Source organism: Arachis stenosperma, chromosome 6, assembly GCF_014773155.1.
Source record: "Arachis stenosperma cultivar V10309 chromosome 6, arast.V10309.gnm1.PFL2, whole genome shotgun sequence".
In the NCBI taxonomy this organism is placed as follows: domain Eukaryota; kingdom Viridiplantae; phylum Streptophyta; class Magnoliopsida; order Fabales; family Fabaceae; genus Arachis; species Arachis stenosperma.
The window spans coordinates 134,605,566-134,620,951 of record NC_080382.1 but is presented as its reverse complement, the minus strand read 5'-3'; the positions used below and the strand labels follow the sequence as shown (position 1 = coordinate 134,620,951).

Genomic DNA, 15,386 nt, shown 5'->3' with positions numbered 1-15,386 from the left:
ACCATTTTTTATGGGTACAAATAGTAATTTTCTTTTTTTATGGATAAATATCAGCGTTTTCAATTTTCGTGGATACAAATGGTAGTTTACTCTCAAAATTAAGACAACAAACTAAATCGGTTGAATCAGACCATTTTAGACCCAAGACCCAATATATAAATAAAGCACTCAATTAATTATAATAGTATAATATTTTTTAAAATATCAAATACATATTTAATATTTTATGTACAATAACAACAATAATTATACTTTTCAACATCAATTAATTACTTGGGGAATTTCCCATTTTCTATACTCCCACACCGCCACACCCACCCCAACACAGTGTCTAAAGGCCAAGACAGGGTTCGTGTTACCCACAAGACACAAAAAGGTGTGGCCACAAAAATTCGCAAATTTGGAAAATCAAATTCAACACCATAACCACACCAAACCGAAATCCACCAACCCCAAGCTGCAGAAAATTCTCAAACTCAAACATCATCCATGGCGTCGCTTCTGGCCAACGGCGTCTCCACCTTATCCCCTCAACCCACCTGCGATTCTAAGCTCTCAAAATCCCTTCTTCCTCACCCAACAACAAAGCTCGAGTTCCCAAAGCCCCGACCCCACAACAAACCCTCGCGGCTCTTCAAGGTTCGCGCCGATGTCAGTTACGACAACATCAACCCTTCCACCACTCTCCCAACAACCTCCGACGAGAAAATCCGTGAAATTCTCCGAAACCGCGACTACGATAAGAAGTTCGGTTTCACCGTTGACATCGACTCTTTCTCCATCCCTAAAGGCCTCAACAAGGACACGATCCGATTAATCTCCACCTTAAAGGAGGAACCAGATTGGATGCTCGAGTTCCGCCTCAACGCGTATGAAAATTTCCTGAAAATGAAAGAGCCTAATTGGTCCGACAACGTTTACCCTCCAATCAACTTCCAAGAAATTTGTTACTATTCCGCACCAAAGAAGAAACCAACTCTCGGCAGCCTCGACGAGGCGGACCCCGAGCTTCTCCGATACTTCGACAAGCTCGGGGTTCCGCTCAACGAGCAGAACCGCCTTGCCAACGTGGCGGTCGATGCAGTTCTTGACAGCGTGTCGATCGCCACGACTCACAGGAAGACTCTGGAGAAGGCTGGAGTCATATTCTGTTCCATTTCGGAGGCTATTAGGGAGTACCCTGATTTAGTTAGGAAATATTTAGGGAGGGTAGTGCCAAACGAGGATAACTATTATGCTGCTTTGAATTCTGCTGTTTTTAGTGATGGATCTTTTTGTTATATTCCGAAAGATACTAAGTGTCCTATGCAGATTTCGACTTATTTTCGGATCAACGCGATGGAGACAGGGCAGTTTGAGAGGACTCTGATTGTTGCTGATGATAGAAGCTTTGTGGAGTATTTGGAGGGGTGTACTGCGCCTTCTTATGATACTAACCAGCTTCATGCTGCTGTGGTGGAGTTGTATTGCTGCGAAGGCGCCGAGATTAAGTACTCCACGGTGCAGAATTGGTATGCAGGGGATGAGGAAGGGAGAGGTGGGATATACAATTTCGTGACGAAGAGAGGGCTGTGTGCCGGCGCAAGGTCGAAGATATCGTGGACGCAGGTTGAGACGGGGTCTGCCATTACTTGGAAGTATCCAAGTGTTGTTTTGGAAGGGGATGATAGTGTTGGAGAGTTTTATTCTGTTGCTTTGACCAATAATCACCAGCAGGCGGATACCGGGACAAAGATGATACACAAGGGGAAGAATACGAGGAGCAGGATTATTTCTAAGGGGATTTCTGTTGGACATTCAAGGAACTGTTACAGAGGGCTTGTTCAGGTTCAGTCTAAGGCGGAGAATGCTCGAAACTCGTCGCAGTGTGACTCAATGCTTATTGGCGATACTGCAGCAGCCAATACTTATCCTTACATCCAGGTACCATTTTGGTTCGGTTTTTGGTTTCAGATTGGCATTGCTAATACTTGTTTAGCTGGAATTTGTGTTTTTAATGGCATTTAATAAGTTTGGAACTTTATTTGTTATTTTCTTTTTGTTTAGATAACTTATACAAGGATAGATTGTATTGAATTCCTATTAAGCCATTCACAAATGACAGAACTCAAACTTAAGATGTTGCTTAGAAGGATGAGTCATGCTATTTTGAATTAACCAAACCAAACTAAATTGGAAAAACTATACTTTTCATATCATATAGTAGAAAGTAGTGTTAGAGAGATGAAAGTATGATTATTTAAACTCTACTTTTAGTGCAATCATCTGTTTATTTGATCCAATATGGTTGGATTATTTATATATTAGCCTTGTCAATATGGACTACTTTTCATATATATTAGCCTTCGCTTTTCATAATATTTTTTCTCTTTAGCTTTACCCGCCCTATTTAAAGATGAGTGCATTAAACTGAAATCCAGATGAATAATGCATAATTGGTTATTGTAGGGATAGGAATTAATGCTGAATAAATGATTAAATTGCAAAGAGTAATTAATTGATATTAGACATTCTTCTTCTATAGCTAAAATAGGGTTCTTGTCTAGTACCTTTTTCCTTAAGAGTAAGGGGTGTGTATGTAATTTTCTTTATTTCAGGGAGGCTGGAAGTTTAGATTGGATTTTATACTTTAATTATTAGATTTAGCTTTAATGCATACCTGACCAAACAACCGTTAATTCCCTTTGTTTCACTCTTTTTTTTTTAATCAATTCTCCCACTTCCGTACAACTGTGCGTATTCCTGTCTTGAACATCAGACCATCACCATGATAATTCTGTTTTGTTTATCAATTAACAATTATTTTGCAGGTTAAAAACCCTACTGCAAGAATTGAACATGAGGCTAGCACGTCCAAAATTGGAGAAGATCAATTATTTTACTTTCAGCAAAGGGGGATAGACTACGAAAAGGCCATGGCTGCTATGATCTCTGGATTTTGCCGTGATGTCTTCAATGAGCTTCCAGATGAATTCGGTTCTGAGGTGAACCAACTCATGAGCTTGAAGCTTGAGGGTTCAGTAGGTTAATACAGCTTTTTCATGCATTCTACAGATTGTGGAACTCCTCAGAATATAGTTTTGTAGAAATGATGTATATAGATTTAGTGTATGCCAAAAAAGAGTTTCAAAATGTTGTCATCTTATCACCTTCAATAAAACTGTTACCCTTTTACTCTTTTTTTGTGTTTCTTACAATATTTCCCATCCTAGTAGGACAAGGACTAATTCGTCGTGAATTAGATTCATTAGTGATTAGCCTTCTCTTGTCAATATTACCCTTTTACTCTATTTAATTATTTATCTCTATTGTTGATCTTTTGTATTTCTTCTTATTCCCCCTTCTACTTGCTTTTTCCTTCATCTAATTTCCCTTCTACTTGCTTTTTCCTTCATCTAGTTTTGACACGATCTTCGTGAAAGAAAAAAAAAAGCTCTAAAGTGGAAAATAATAAAATGATAATTGACTAGTTAATTACTTTCCGATGACACCAAGTTTATAACCACTTTTATTAATATTAGAAATTAGAATTTAAAATTTAGTACTTAAAGTTTAAAGTGTTAGTAAAAGAATAATAAATTTTATAGCTCAAATGACAATCTCTTTATTTTCATCTAAAGATATTGAGTTCGAGTCACTTAGGCTTTGTTTGGATAGAAGAAAGAAAATGGAAGGAAAGAAAATGAGAGGAAAGAAAATGAGTGGAAAGAAAATAGAAAGAAAAGTAGAGTTATTTGTATGTTGTTTGGTTTAAGAGAAAATAGATGGAAAGAAAATAGAGAAAAAATTTTCTTTTGTTTGAATGGAAAGAAAAGTGAGAAGAAAGAAAATCATAAAGTATAAAATTACATTAATACCCTTATATATATTATATGTAAATTATAATATACTAATATATTTAAATTATTTTTTTAATAAAAAAAGTGTTTCTAATTATTTTTTAGAATTTTAATGTATTATTATTATAAACAATAATATTTTTTAAATTTATTTTTTATTTTTATTAAATATTATAAATTTTGTTTTTAATTTTAATAATGGGCATGTTAGTAATTTTACTTTTACTTTAAAACTCTCAGCAGTTTTCTTCGCAAGTTGGGAAAGAAAATTTGGATGTGGGCCCTACGTTACTATTTTCCTTTTCCATCCAATTTCTGTGCTGATCCAATCAAGGGAAAATTCCATTTTCCTTCGATTTTCCTTCCTTCAGTTTTCTTTCCTTCTAATTTCCATTGATCCAAACATAGTGTTAATTCTCCAAAAAGAAAAATCAATAGTTTATGCACACCGTAAGTGGAATATTTAGTAAATTTCCCATAGAAGAGGAAACGAATTACATAGATACTTCAACTTTATCAAATCCAACCACCAAGAATGTAACTGTCTGTTTGCCAATTCCCTAAGATCATACATTCATATCAAATAACTGACAAATCCATGTAAAACATTGATCCAAAAGAAGCATATAGTTCCGTATACATAAAGAAAGGGAGCTTTGATACAGTCAGTCGCAGAGAATTCTGGTGCGATGATAATACACAACTATTGATTTGTGTTTATAGGACAAAATATTGATCTTGGAGATCGAGATCTTACTTATGATAAAGTTCCAATTATTGAGTGCTAATGAATCTGTATCAGTGACTGCCAAAGTTTGCTTGGAATGTGACAATGAGTTGTTCAATGGTTCCTTAAACAACAGTCCCTGTGTTTTTTGTAACATAATAGTACAATTGTGAATTGTGATATGTGTAGAGTTGCTACTTACCATCAAACCTGCCTTGAATTAGTTGCAACTTATTAAGGGCAACTTTATGGCAAGTTTGTTTTTCTCTATCCACCCCCTGTAGCACTGTAGCAGCAAGCAAGAAAATCAAGAATAATTTTGTAAAATGATATGCTAATTTGATCAATTATTTTACTTTCAGCAAAAGGGAATAGACTATAAAAAAAAAGTCATGGCTGCCACCATGATCTCTGGATTTTGCCCTGAGGTCTTCAACGAACTTTTTGATGAATTTGATTCTAACGTGAACTAACTCATGAGCTTGAAGTTTGAGGGTTCAGTATTAATACAGATTTTTCAAGCATTCTCCAAATTGTGAAACTCCCAAGAGATATAGTTTTTAGTGCATGCCAAAAAAAGAGTAAAAATGTTGGCATCTTATCACCTGTGATTCTGTGAATAAAATTGTTACCCTTTCACTCTATATTTCTGTAGTTGAACTTCATTTTTCTTCTTATCACCCTTCTACTTGCTTTTTTCCTTATTTAATTTTGACACAATTTTTGTGAAAATGTTATTCTAAAATGCGAAAACTAACAAAATAATACAGTGAAGAGTTAATATTCGTTGAGTCCTCTTAGTCTTAGTTAGCATCTTTTGCCTCGTGAATGGAGAAGGTTGTGTATCAGGAGGAGAAACTGAAGATTCTGACGGCTGCCAAATCTAGTAAAGATGTGAAGATCACGTTGATGAAGTGTCAAAACTTCGAATTTGCAGAATCAATTTCTGTGCAAGGAAGGAAAGATCTTTTAGGCTTTTATTTGGACATCATGTGTTTACTTCTTAAAATTATTAACCTCTTTTAACATTCATGAAAGTTTGAAACGGTACAAATAGAGGTTCTTTAGATATTGTTTTAATAAAAATACATGATACATGCATAATGCATTGTCATAAATTTATACCATTAAATTAGTTTTAATTCTTGAGTTTTTATAAGTGATTTTGATAATAATTCTAGAAATAACTTTGAAATTATCCATGGCGCTTATTTTGAAATAATATACTCTTGACAAGAGAGATTTAATATTCTTAACCTTCACATATTACTTTGTAAAATAGAGTTGTGTAATTTTTTTTAAAAAAATTGAGATTGCTTTAAAAAATTTTTAGAGCTTGGTCTATAAAATTTGAGGCTTGCATACAAAGTGCTATATCAAAAGAGTGTAACGAAGTATTTTTTATTGTAACGATTTATTAAACATCCCAAAAATCTTTTTAGTATAATAAATTATATATTTTAATAATTGTAAAAAATTAATTTTTTTACTCATACTTTAAGTTTATAAACAGTAAATACTAATGTATATAGTATTAGTAAAAAAATTACAAATATTAATTATAATATGAAAATTGGATTTGATTACTTAGTTAAATTTTGAAAAAATAACTATTAGTACTCATAAACTTTCCATCAAACAAGAAAATTAACGTTGTACTCATGAAAAAATAGGTTTTTATGATAAAAGTACTCAAATTCTAATTTTTTATTGACTTTTTAACAAAATTTTTAAATTAACCCTATTCTTTTTTCTTTCCCAAACTTCAACAACCGCGGTTCTTCAAAAATTCCATCCATCAATAGCTACAGTTTCAGCACTTTAATTTTTTTTCTCCCAAATATTCTTCTTCTTCTTCTTTAAGATCTAAAAGAACCATAATCAAAATCAGAAGCTTAACATGGCTGAATAAACAATAATCATTTTCACTGTTGGTCACCGCTCTCTTGCTGTGGTCACCTTCTGCTTCACACTTGTCTTGCATAGCGCTTGTTCAACAACATCGTCACCTTTTGCTTCACACTTGTTCGTCATCGTCGCGCCTCCTAATCGATTTTTCTCGTCATTGCCACCTCCAACAAAACCGTCATAGCAGCATCGTTGTCGCCTCCAGCAGCCTCTTCGTCGCTCATCGTTGCCGCCTCTCGCAGCCTCGTCGTCATCCTCGCATCAATCTTTCTTTCTGTCGTGACCACCTCCCATTTGTTGCCACCTTTCTGTACTAAGCCTGTTTTTCTGATTAACATTTTGAGATTTAGGGTTTGTTCAATTTTTTTGGCAATTTAAATTTTGGGTATGACTTAATTTTGTAAATTGATTGGCAATTTAATCTTGTTTGTTGTTGTTGTTGGTAGTGGTGGTATAGGTGGTGAGAATGACCTTTTAGATTCTAAGTACTTTGGATACTTTTGCATTAAAATTTTTCATTTCTAAAAGAATAGGCGTTGGTGCTGAAGTTTGGGAAAGAAGAGAGGTTCGTGAAATTGAGGATGAAGATAAAGATGAAGGATGGGTTAATTTTTAGAATTTTGTTAAAAAGTCATCAAAAAATTAGAATTTGAGAATTTTGTCATATGGAACCTATTTTTTTATGAGTATAACTTTAATTTTCTTGTTTGATGAATAATTTTGTCAACATTCGCAAAGTTCGTAAGCACTAATAAAACTATCGTTAGAGTTTCGTGCTGATAACGTGTTATGAAATAACTAAATAAATAAACAAGGAAGAGGTATTAAATAAAATAATGAAATATAATTAGAGAAAGAGAGAGAAAGGTGTCTTATTGCATTTGTGTATATTTTTATTTTACCTCAATACATGTATTTATAGACACACAAGAAGTAACATTTTCAACTCTCATTAAACTCATCTCTCTTAAAAATGTGAGTAATCCATATTAAATGATGATCATCCACCTCATTTGATCTTATCACAACAAAAGTAACCTCGATTACCTTTTTTTTAAGCGGGCATTAAAGTGAAATTCCCTAAATGCCGCTCGTATAAGATATGAAAGATCCCTAATTTCCATGGTTTTGTAAACCGAACCGAACCTTCCGGTCCAACAATAAAAACCGCTATTTTAAAATTCGCTTTAAAACCATTGAACCGGACGAAAACCAGACGGTCGGACCGAATCGGAACCCAGCCGATTTTTATGAAACAGCGTCGTGTTGCGTTTTGTTTTAAAATTCGTCACCTGAAGCCCTTGCCCCTCCCCCCCCCCCCCCTTTTCTCGAGCCCATTTCTGCTTCCTGAGTCTCATACATACTCATTATTTCTCCCAAAAACACAACCCTAGCCTCCATCGCGCCGCCGTTGGTCTCACTGTCGCCGCCTGGTTCGTCGTAGTCGTTCGCCAATCCTCCTGTTTTGTCGTGCTCCAAGGCCCTTTCATTCCCCCGACGCCAGCGTCTCCAGGTCCTGCTCCGCCGTCGTCCCTCTGTCGTGTTCGTCGCCAGCTCGCCAGTGTTCGTCGCCAGCTTCTCGTCATCTGTGGCTCTCCCTCAAATCTCTGGTCACTGCCCTCGCGGAAGGTAATGCCTCGGATACTCCGTCAGTGCTCGGTGCTTTTTCTTGTTTGATTGGCTTTGCTCACTGCTTGATAATAAATTTTAACTCTGTTACTGCTTGTTCTTGTTTGTTCTGTGTTGATTAACTGTTACTGGCTTGTTCTTGTTTATTCTGGATTGATTTACTGGCTTGTTCGTGTTTGTTCTGGGTTGATTAACTGTTACTGGTTTACTGATTGATGATAAATTTATACCGATAAATTATTACTGGTCTGTTTGTGCTTTTATTTTTTTTCTGTTGTTAAATTTTGTTAAAGTTTCTTGATGATAAATTTTATGATCATTGCCTAAAGGAATACTTGTAATTTAAGTTGGTGCTTACTACCCTTATTGTATCACATAGCTCACTACTAGTGCCTGCTGTTCGTGTTTGTTTTTTAGTTCAGAAATTATCAAATTATATTGATTATTGAATGTCTCTGCTCACTACTGCTATGCTGTGTTGTACACTGGTTTGTGTCTTCTTCGCTGCGGTGCTGTGTTTTTTTGGCTCACTGCTGTTCACTGCTGAGCTTTTTTGTATTTAATTAAGTCAATTAAAACTATGCTTTGGGCTTAATTGTGCTTAGATTGTTAAGTCAGTTAATTCAGCATATGTTCTGCTGTGCTGTTGTTGTGCTGATGTTTTGTGTTTTGTGATTTCTTTGCGTAGTGATGTACTGCTGGAAACTGAATTGCTGCTGTTTTGTGTGTGTTTGTGTTTATTTTACTGTTTTGTGATTTAATTATGCTTAGATGGTGACTGTCATGATTATTTATTTCAGTTATGTAGGATTCTGTGATTTCTTTGCATAGTAATGTGCTGCTGGAGATTGAATTGCTGCTGTTTTGTGTTTGTGTTTTACTGTTTTGTGACTTAATTACACCTAGATGGTGACTGTCTTCATGATATACTGATTTTATTTATGTAGGATTGTGTTTTTTTGCATAGTGATGTGCTGCTAGAGACGGGATTGCTGCTGTTTTGTGTTTGTGTTTGTGTTTTATTTGTGACTTAGTTATGCTTACATGGTGACTGTCTTCATGATTTATTGATTTTAGTTATATAGTGTTTTGTGATTTCTTTGCGTAGTTATGTGCTGCTGGAGACTGAATTGCTACTGTTTTGTTTTTTTGTTTCAATTTTGAGTTTGTACTTAAATAAGTTCATAAGACTTTGATTGATGACATTTGTGTAGTGTTTTAAATTTAGAAGACGTCTTTAGATTTATATTAGACTAAAATTATGTTTTAGGATATTTATTATTTTGTTATAACGGTTTTTTTTGTTAGACCACGAGTGAATCAGTGAACCAGTGATTAAAGCGGTTCAATGACCGATTCGGTTTTTAGAACCTTGCTAATTTTGAACCTCTCTCTCAAACGGCTGTGCAACACTCTCTCTTAAACTTCCAAGTGATGCTGGGAAAATTGCGCATGGGCTTTGAGTCATTGTAAACAATGAAATGAACGTCATGGAGATCCCGTCTGATGGAAGTGGAAAAATAATTAATATTGATCAAGTAGTACAAGAGGATCTTTTTCTCTTACTGATTCTAGTTACTATTGATTCTTGTTTTACCTTAGCTGGTGATAGTAAATTGTTCTGCACTATTATGTGCCTATTTGTTAATTGTAATTGCAATTGCAATTGCATGCACAGATTAGGCTATATATCCATTTTAGCAGTTGAATACATTTGATAAGCGATAGGTGCAGATTAACTTTCATTTGTTTTCAACTTGACAACGCCTTTTCCAAGCTCTATCTGGTTAGATTGTTCTCTTCCATTATTTTTCTATCTGTTGTCTTAATTTATCCTTTTGCCACTTGCCACCACCGTTAACGGGATTCATGATACTGGAGGGGATGTTCTTTGATTCTTTTGTTTTGTTTTATTTTTCTCAATTTATCTTTTATTCACGTGACCAGACTTCTGTATGGCTATGCAATTGATGACTGCTTGCTAGACCAACCATATTCCTGTCTTTTATTATTGTGTGTGTTAATTTGTTAATTGAAATATATCAGATCACACAGAATATTGTTATTCATTGAAAAAGTTGAGAAGTTGAAGAAACACAATCTTTGGGACCACTTTGGTCCCATTATGGATTAAAAAAAATTAATAGTTTACAGTCAAAAGATGTCAAGGAAGAAAATGAGTTAAGCAAAAAAAAAAAAAAAAGAAATAAAAAGAGAAAGAAAGAAGGAAGAAAGAAAAGTTGAGATATGCATTGATATAAAGGGCATCTAAAAACGTATTGTGATGACTAAAAGATATCTCTATATATGTATCATGTTGCTAAATGCTACAAAGGGAATGGACATATCACATAAGATGGAGGGAAAATAATGAAGGATGTTGTGAGGAAAGATTGAGTGATTGCTTTAGGAGATGAGAAAAAGCTATCCACCTGCTGTAATTTTTGGTCTATTAAGTAATAATGTAGATTAAAATGATGATAGGTGAAAATTTTTAATGAATGTTGGAGACTTGTACATGGATGTTGTAAATTATATCATGTAGGATATTTGTGTCTTTATTTGTGGTCTATTGTAGATTTGTAGCCCTTTTTTCTTACTATTAAAGGCAAAATTTCCAAGGCGCAGAGCCAAGAAAATGGTTAAACAATCAACTCAATTGAAGGAACTTAAAACCCGAACGCAGCAACCTCAATTCAAGGAGCTTGAAATCGAAGGTACAGCAAAATCAAATAACAAATTTCTTGATCAGCATAAAGTTTTCACTATTTATTTTCATTAAAACTCTACCTGTGTGTTTGTGACAGTGGAGCGTCAAATCAGTGCAATTAGGGTGGTTCGTGATGTTGAGATCGAGCGACTGTTGATGGAACTTCGTTTGGTTCGGTCGTGTTTCAGTGAGGAACAGCTCCGGAAGCCAATGCTGCAGGTCTTCGAAGAAACCTTACCGAATCTCTCAATTGTGAAAGATGAAGAGAATGGGAAATTCGATGTGAAGTGGAAAGAGAGAGGGAGCAGAATGTCCACGACCTGTGGTGGTGTAGGAAGAGATTTGCACGCTTCTCTGTTCCAGAGGCTTTCAATTGCTTTTCCTTCGGAATGTCCTGCTTCGGTTCCTCAGTTTGGTGGTTTTGAATACTCTAGCAATACTGGTAGTGATTAGTTTTCTCTTTTGATTTAACTCATTTCATATCTGAATTAAAGTTTCTTAAATTGAATAAAAAAAAATGGAAATGTGTGTTACGAAACATACTATTGTTCTATGCCCCTTAAATTGTTTGAGTTCCTTCAATTTTGAACGATTTTACTATAGATATTATAGTTCTTATACATTTTGGCATACATTGTAGTTGATACCTGTTAGTTTACTTCTTTGTTGGCAGGGAGAACAGGATATCTTGGTGATGAAAATCTTCATTTTAAGGACTTTGTATGTTCTCTATCTTCTCTGTGCACTTTGATTAATTGTATTTGTTAACATCCTTAGCTGGCTTATTTGGGTCACTTACGCAAGACTTGATGCAACATAAAATTGGGGTAGCTGTGTAGGAGCAGCATTGATATAGCACTTCCATTCTCATTTCCATCATGTGCTCCATCCATGAATTAATTTGAATGAGAAACGTTGCTATTCATTTAGGATCGTTTCATGTACAGATGGAAGAGAACTTACCTCTGTTACTAGTTTCTTTGCATACGCTGCTAAATCTATTATGACTAACTTAAACAGCTTGCAAATAACAACTAATTAGTGATTGCAATGTATTGTGATAATATGAATTGATTGAATGTCTGTTACATAGGTTTTTGAGGAGCCATGTGAAGCTCAGACTCTCACAAGTCAAGAAGGTCTTCAGACTCCCAATGTCCGTATTTTTTTCTCCCTTTATTTTTTACCTTCTGTTTTTTATGGATGACTTTATGAACTCTAGTATTCGTTGCTGAGGCTATTTTTTAAACAGCTGTGATTGATTTGGCTTTGTTGCCTTTTGCAGGTAGGTAGTCAGCGCTTGTCTGTTGGGATGACGCCCAAAACCCTTAGGCTGCCAAAACCTGGCGAGATGCTTCTCTCTGTTCATGGATCACCTCTTGGTGTTTACAAGGAAAATAACATGGAAGCTATATATGGTATGAAGCAAATGTTCTATTTGAAACTATTGCTATATCTTGTTCATTTAGTTTCCTTGTTGCATGAAGAGAAGGCGACAACTCCTTTTTTTTAACATCTGCATACTTTATCAAAAATAAACTACCAAGATGGTACCCAAAAGTTTATGCCGCTAACAAAAATAACTTGGAAAGATAACAAATAAGCTCCAAAAGATTTAAAAAGTGAGAAAATTAACCGGATATTAGTTATATTTTTTCATAAAATACTTTAGATATTAGATTTCGATGCGACTTTTTGTAAGTATTATTAGAAAAATGAGACTTTGACATAGTTAAAATTTGGTGATGTGTCAAGGAATTTTTTCAATGTTTTTTTGTGAATGATTGAATTTAAAATAAAATGCACAAGTTGTTTGCTAAATACAAAATTCGTTTATCATTTATGTAAAAAAAATATGATATTTTTGTTAATGGTGTCACGTTTTTAAATCTTCTGAGATTTATTTGTCATTCGTATCTTATTTGGATATTTTTATAGCGTTATGAATTTTTTTGGTGCAATTTCGGTCATTTACCTTGTTCCTAATAGCATGTGAGCTATTTTTAGCTCAATTTGTTAGTTACTTTATAAGCTAAGCTCTTGAGCCCGTGAGCTACTGAGCTTGAGCTAAAAGTTTGAGCTCATTTATAAAATGAGTCAAACTTAACTTTGCTATGTTCCATGAGCAGGGTTGTATATTCATTTATCGGTTCACATAGATATGTAGATGCCTTGAGACCTTGGTATAATATCACCTATATCATTATATATTATCAATAATAATATATAATATCTCAATTATTTGCATAATGTGTCTTGTAGATTAAATATGTTGAAAATAAGTATGTACTTGTAGCCAAAAAGCTTAATTAATATCTAAGGGTTAATGTTCAAACTGGTCTTTGAAATTTTACTCGTGCATGAAGATTCCATAATAAGATTAAGCTCAATAACAAATGAATCAAACCATGAGTTGAGCTAAATATTATCAAGCTGAGTTTGAGCATTGTCAATTTTGGGGTCGACTTTGCATATTTTCAACCCTTGATTTTGTTTTTGTTCTTTCACACTGAATGAAAATCCTGAAATCTTCCAGAATACTCTAGTTATGATATCTATTATTATCTGCAGAGTCAGAAGAAGGTTAAATGCCTGCTAAAGCTATTATGCGCACTGACAGTACCATCCTCTTCATCTCCTTAGAGGATGGCCATGTAAATTTGGTGGCCCCTAGTTCATCATTTTTCATTTAATGTTCTACAGTTTTAGATGAATGCCATTGACTAATTAGATCGAAGAAACGCAAGTATTGGTTTTCAGTTGCTAGACCATTCTACAAAGTTGCTTATACCATATAGTTTCAAATTCAGTGTTGGTTTATACTTGGGGAAGCATAATTGTTAGATTATTACATATTTACATTGTGGTTCAGTTATTTAGTCAGTAATGAGAATTATTCTCCTAAATATGTATGTTAGGATTGGTTCCATTCTGTTAAGAGTAGTACAGACTACTTAAAATGAGTATGTAAGTGATAGCTATGATTGATTGTATTGGTCAATCTCATTTTAAATTTATGCTTAGATTTTTCTCCCAGGCTACTCAATTTAACCCTTCGTTTTACGAGTTTTAATAATTTGAATTGTGTAATCTTTTCGCTAATAGATGTTTTATATTGTTATGAAAACCATCATGTAGTATTTAATCTGAAAGTAATAGCAGAAGCAATAGAATAATGGCAAGCGGCATACAATCCCATAAAAAAGAAAACAAAAAGGTAGACCTAAGTTGATTGTGCATTAAATCTTTCTCCTTTTTCACCCTATCGACGTTTGCAATGTAGCATTTGGATTAAGTCCAAAGTAGTTTCTCAGATTGGTCGTTTGTACTGAAAAAGCTTTTGAGATTTCAATTACATTATAAATATCATCGAGATTAAAAAAGTTGTATTATGTTAAATAACATCGTGTCAACAAATATTTATCGTCAAAACTAAGGTAATGTTGTTTTGTCTAATCCAACGTGTAAGGATATGTGTCAAGTTATTCATGGCATGACGAGTAACTCGACGGAGAGGGGATAGGAATCACGTGGTGCAATTTTTTTAATTTTGGAGATTTTTATGGTGCAATTAAAATCTCGGTGATTTTTTTTTTTGTGCAAACGGTCAATTTTAATGATCACTTTAGAGTTTAACAAAGTTTAGGTCGTAGTATTTTCTCTTATGTCGCAAATAGTTGGTGTTTAATCCATGGTCTGACTATTGGCACACTCTTCACTTAAAGATAGAGTCTCTGTATTATATTTAGTGTGAAGTATATAAGAGTAAGTTATATCTGAATATTTTATTTAGTGCTAAAATCTTTTGGATATTGATTTATTATTTACCTCAATAATAATACATAAATAAGATAAAAATGTATAACAAATTGAATATATTATAAGTAAAATTTTAAATATAATAATAAAAAATTATATTATATCACATTGTGTGGTTTGGATTGGATTAAATCAGTTTTGAGAAGTAGATCCAAAATCTGATTCAATATGTGCAGTTTGTCAAAAATAGAATCCAATCAAACACAAGTTAATGTCGTTTTAATCGGTTTCGATTTGAATTTGATAAGCGGTTTAATTTAAATCGGTCACACCTGTTCGATCGGAGTCACTATTACTACCGCCATCGTTGGAAGAAGACAAAGGAGAAGGGGAGAGGATTCGAGTAGAATCGAAGAAGAGAGATAGAAAGAGAGAGAGAAATTTAACTGTTTTGAGTGAGGCCATTTTTCAGAATTAAATATTAGCAAAATTTAAATCTCTGTTCTTAGAAATTTCAGTCATCGAGTCATCAAATACAATACTAAATACTAATTGCCTAGTCTCATTCCTCGTCTCTCGAAACAAACACAGCCTTAGGGCCTAATTGAAAAAAAAATAAAAATTTAATTACAAATTTAATAAATATGAACCAATTAAACTTAAAATAATATATTTATGTGTAAAATATATAATTTAAAAATAATAATTTTATTATTTTAAATCAGTTAACCATTAAAAAACCAGACTAATTTAACCGATTAACCAATTGTTTGATTGGTTTTTTGAATTTTTGATCGGTTGATTGGTACAGGAT

At 33.9% G+C, this 15,386-nt stretch overlaps 2 protein-coding genes across 2 annotated transcripts; both read left to right on the top strand.

Moving 5' to 3' along the window:
- Window positions 1-345: 345 nt before the first annotated feature.
- Window positions 346-3,317, top strand: LOC130935103 (UPF0051 protein ABCI8, chloroplastic). The gene is made up of 2 exons (XM_057864676.1): window positions 346-1,923; window positions 2,811-3,317. Exons 1-2 carry the CDS (start codon window positions 490-492, stop codon window positions 3,027-3,029), a joined length of 1,653 nt encoding a protein of 550 aa, XP_057720659.1. The 5' UTR covers window positions 346-489; the 3' UTR covers window positions 3,030-3,317.
- A 4,483-nt stretch (window positions 3,318-7,800) lies between these two features.
- On the top strand, window positions 7,801-13,849 carry LOC130933148 (uncharacterized). Its single transcript, XM_057862683.1, has 7 exons — window positions 7,801-8,103; window positions 10,712-10,820; window positions 10,911-11,255; window positions 11,487-11,533; window positions 11,907-11,969; window positions 12,099-12,231; window positions 13,385-13,849. The coding sequence occupies exons 2-7, from the start codon at window positions 10,742-10,744 to the stop codon at window positions 13,399-13,401; spliced, it is 684 nt and encodes a 227-aa protein (XP_057718666.1). The 5' UTR covers window positions 7,801-8,103; window positions 10,712-10,741; the 3' UTR covers window positions 13,402-13,849.
- The last annotated feature ends 1,537 nt before the right edge of the window (window positions 13,850-15,386 follow it).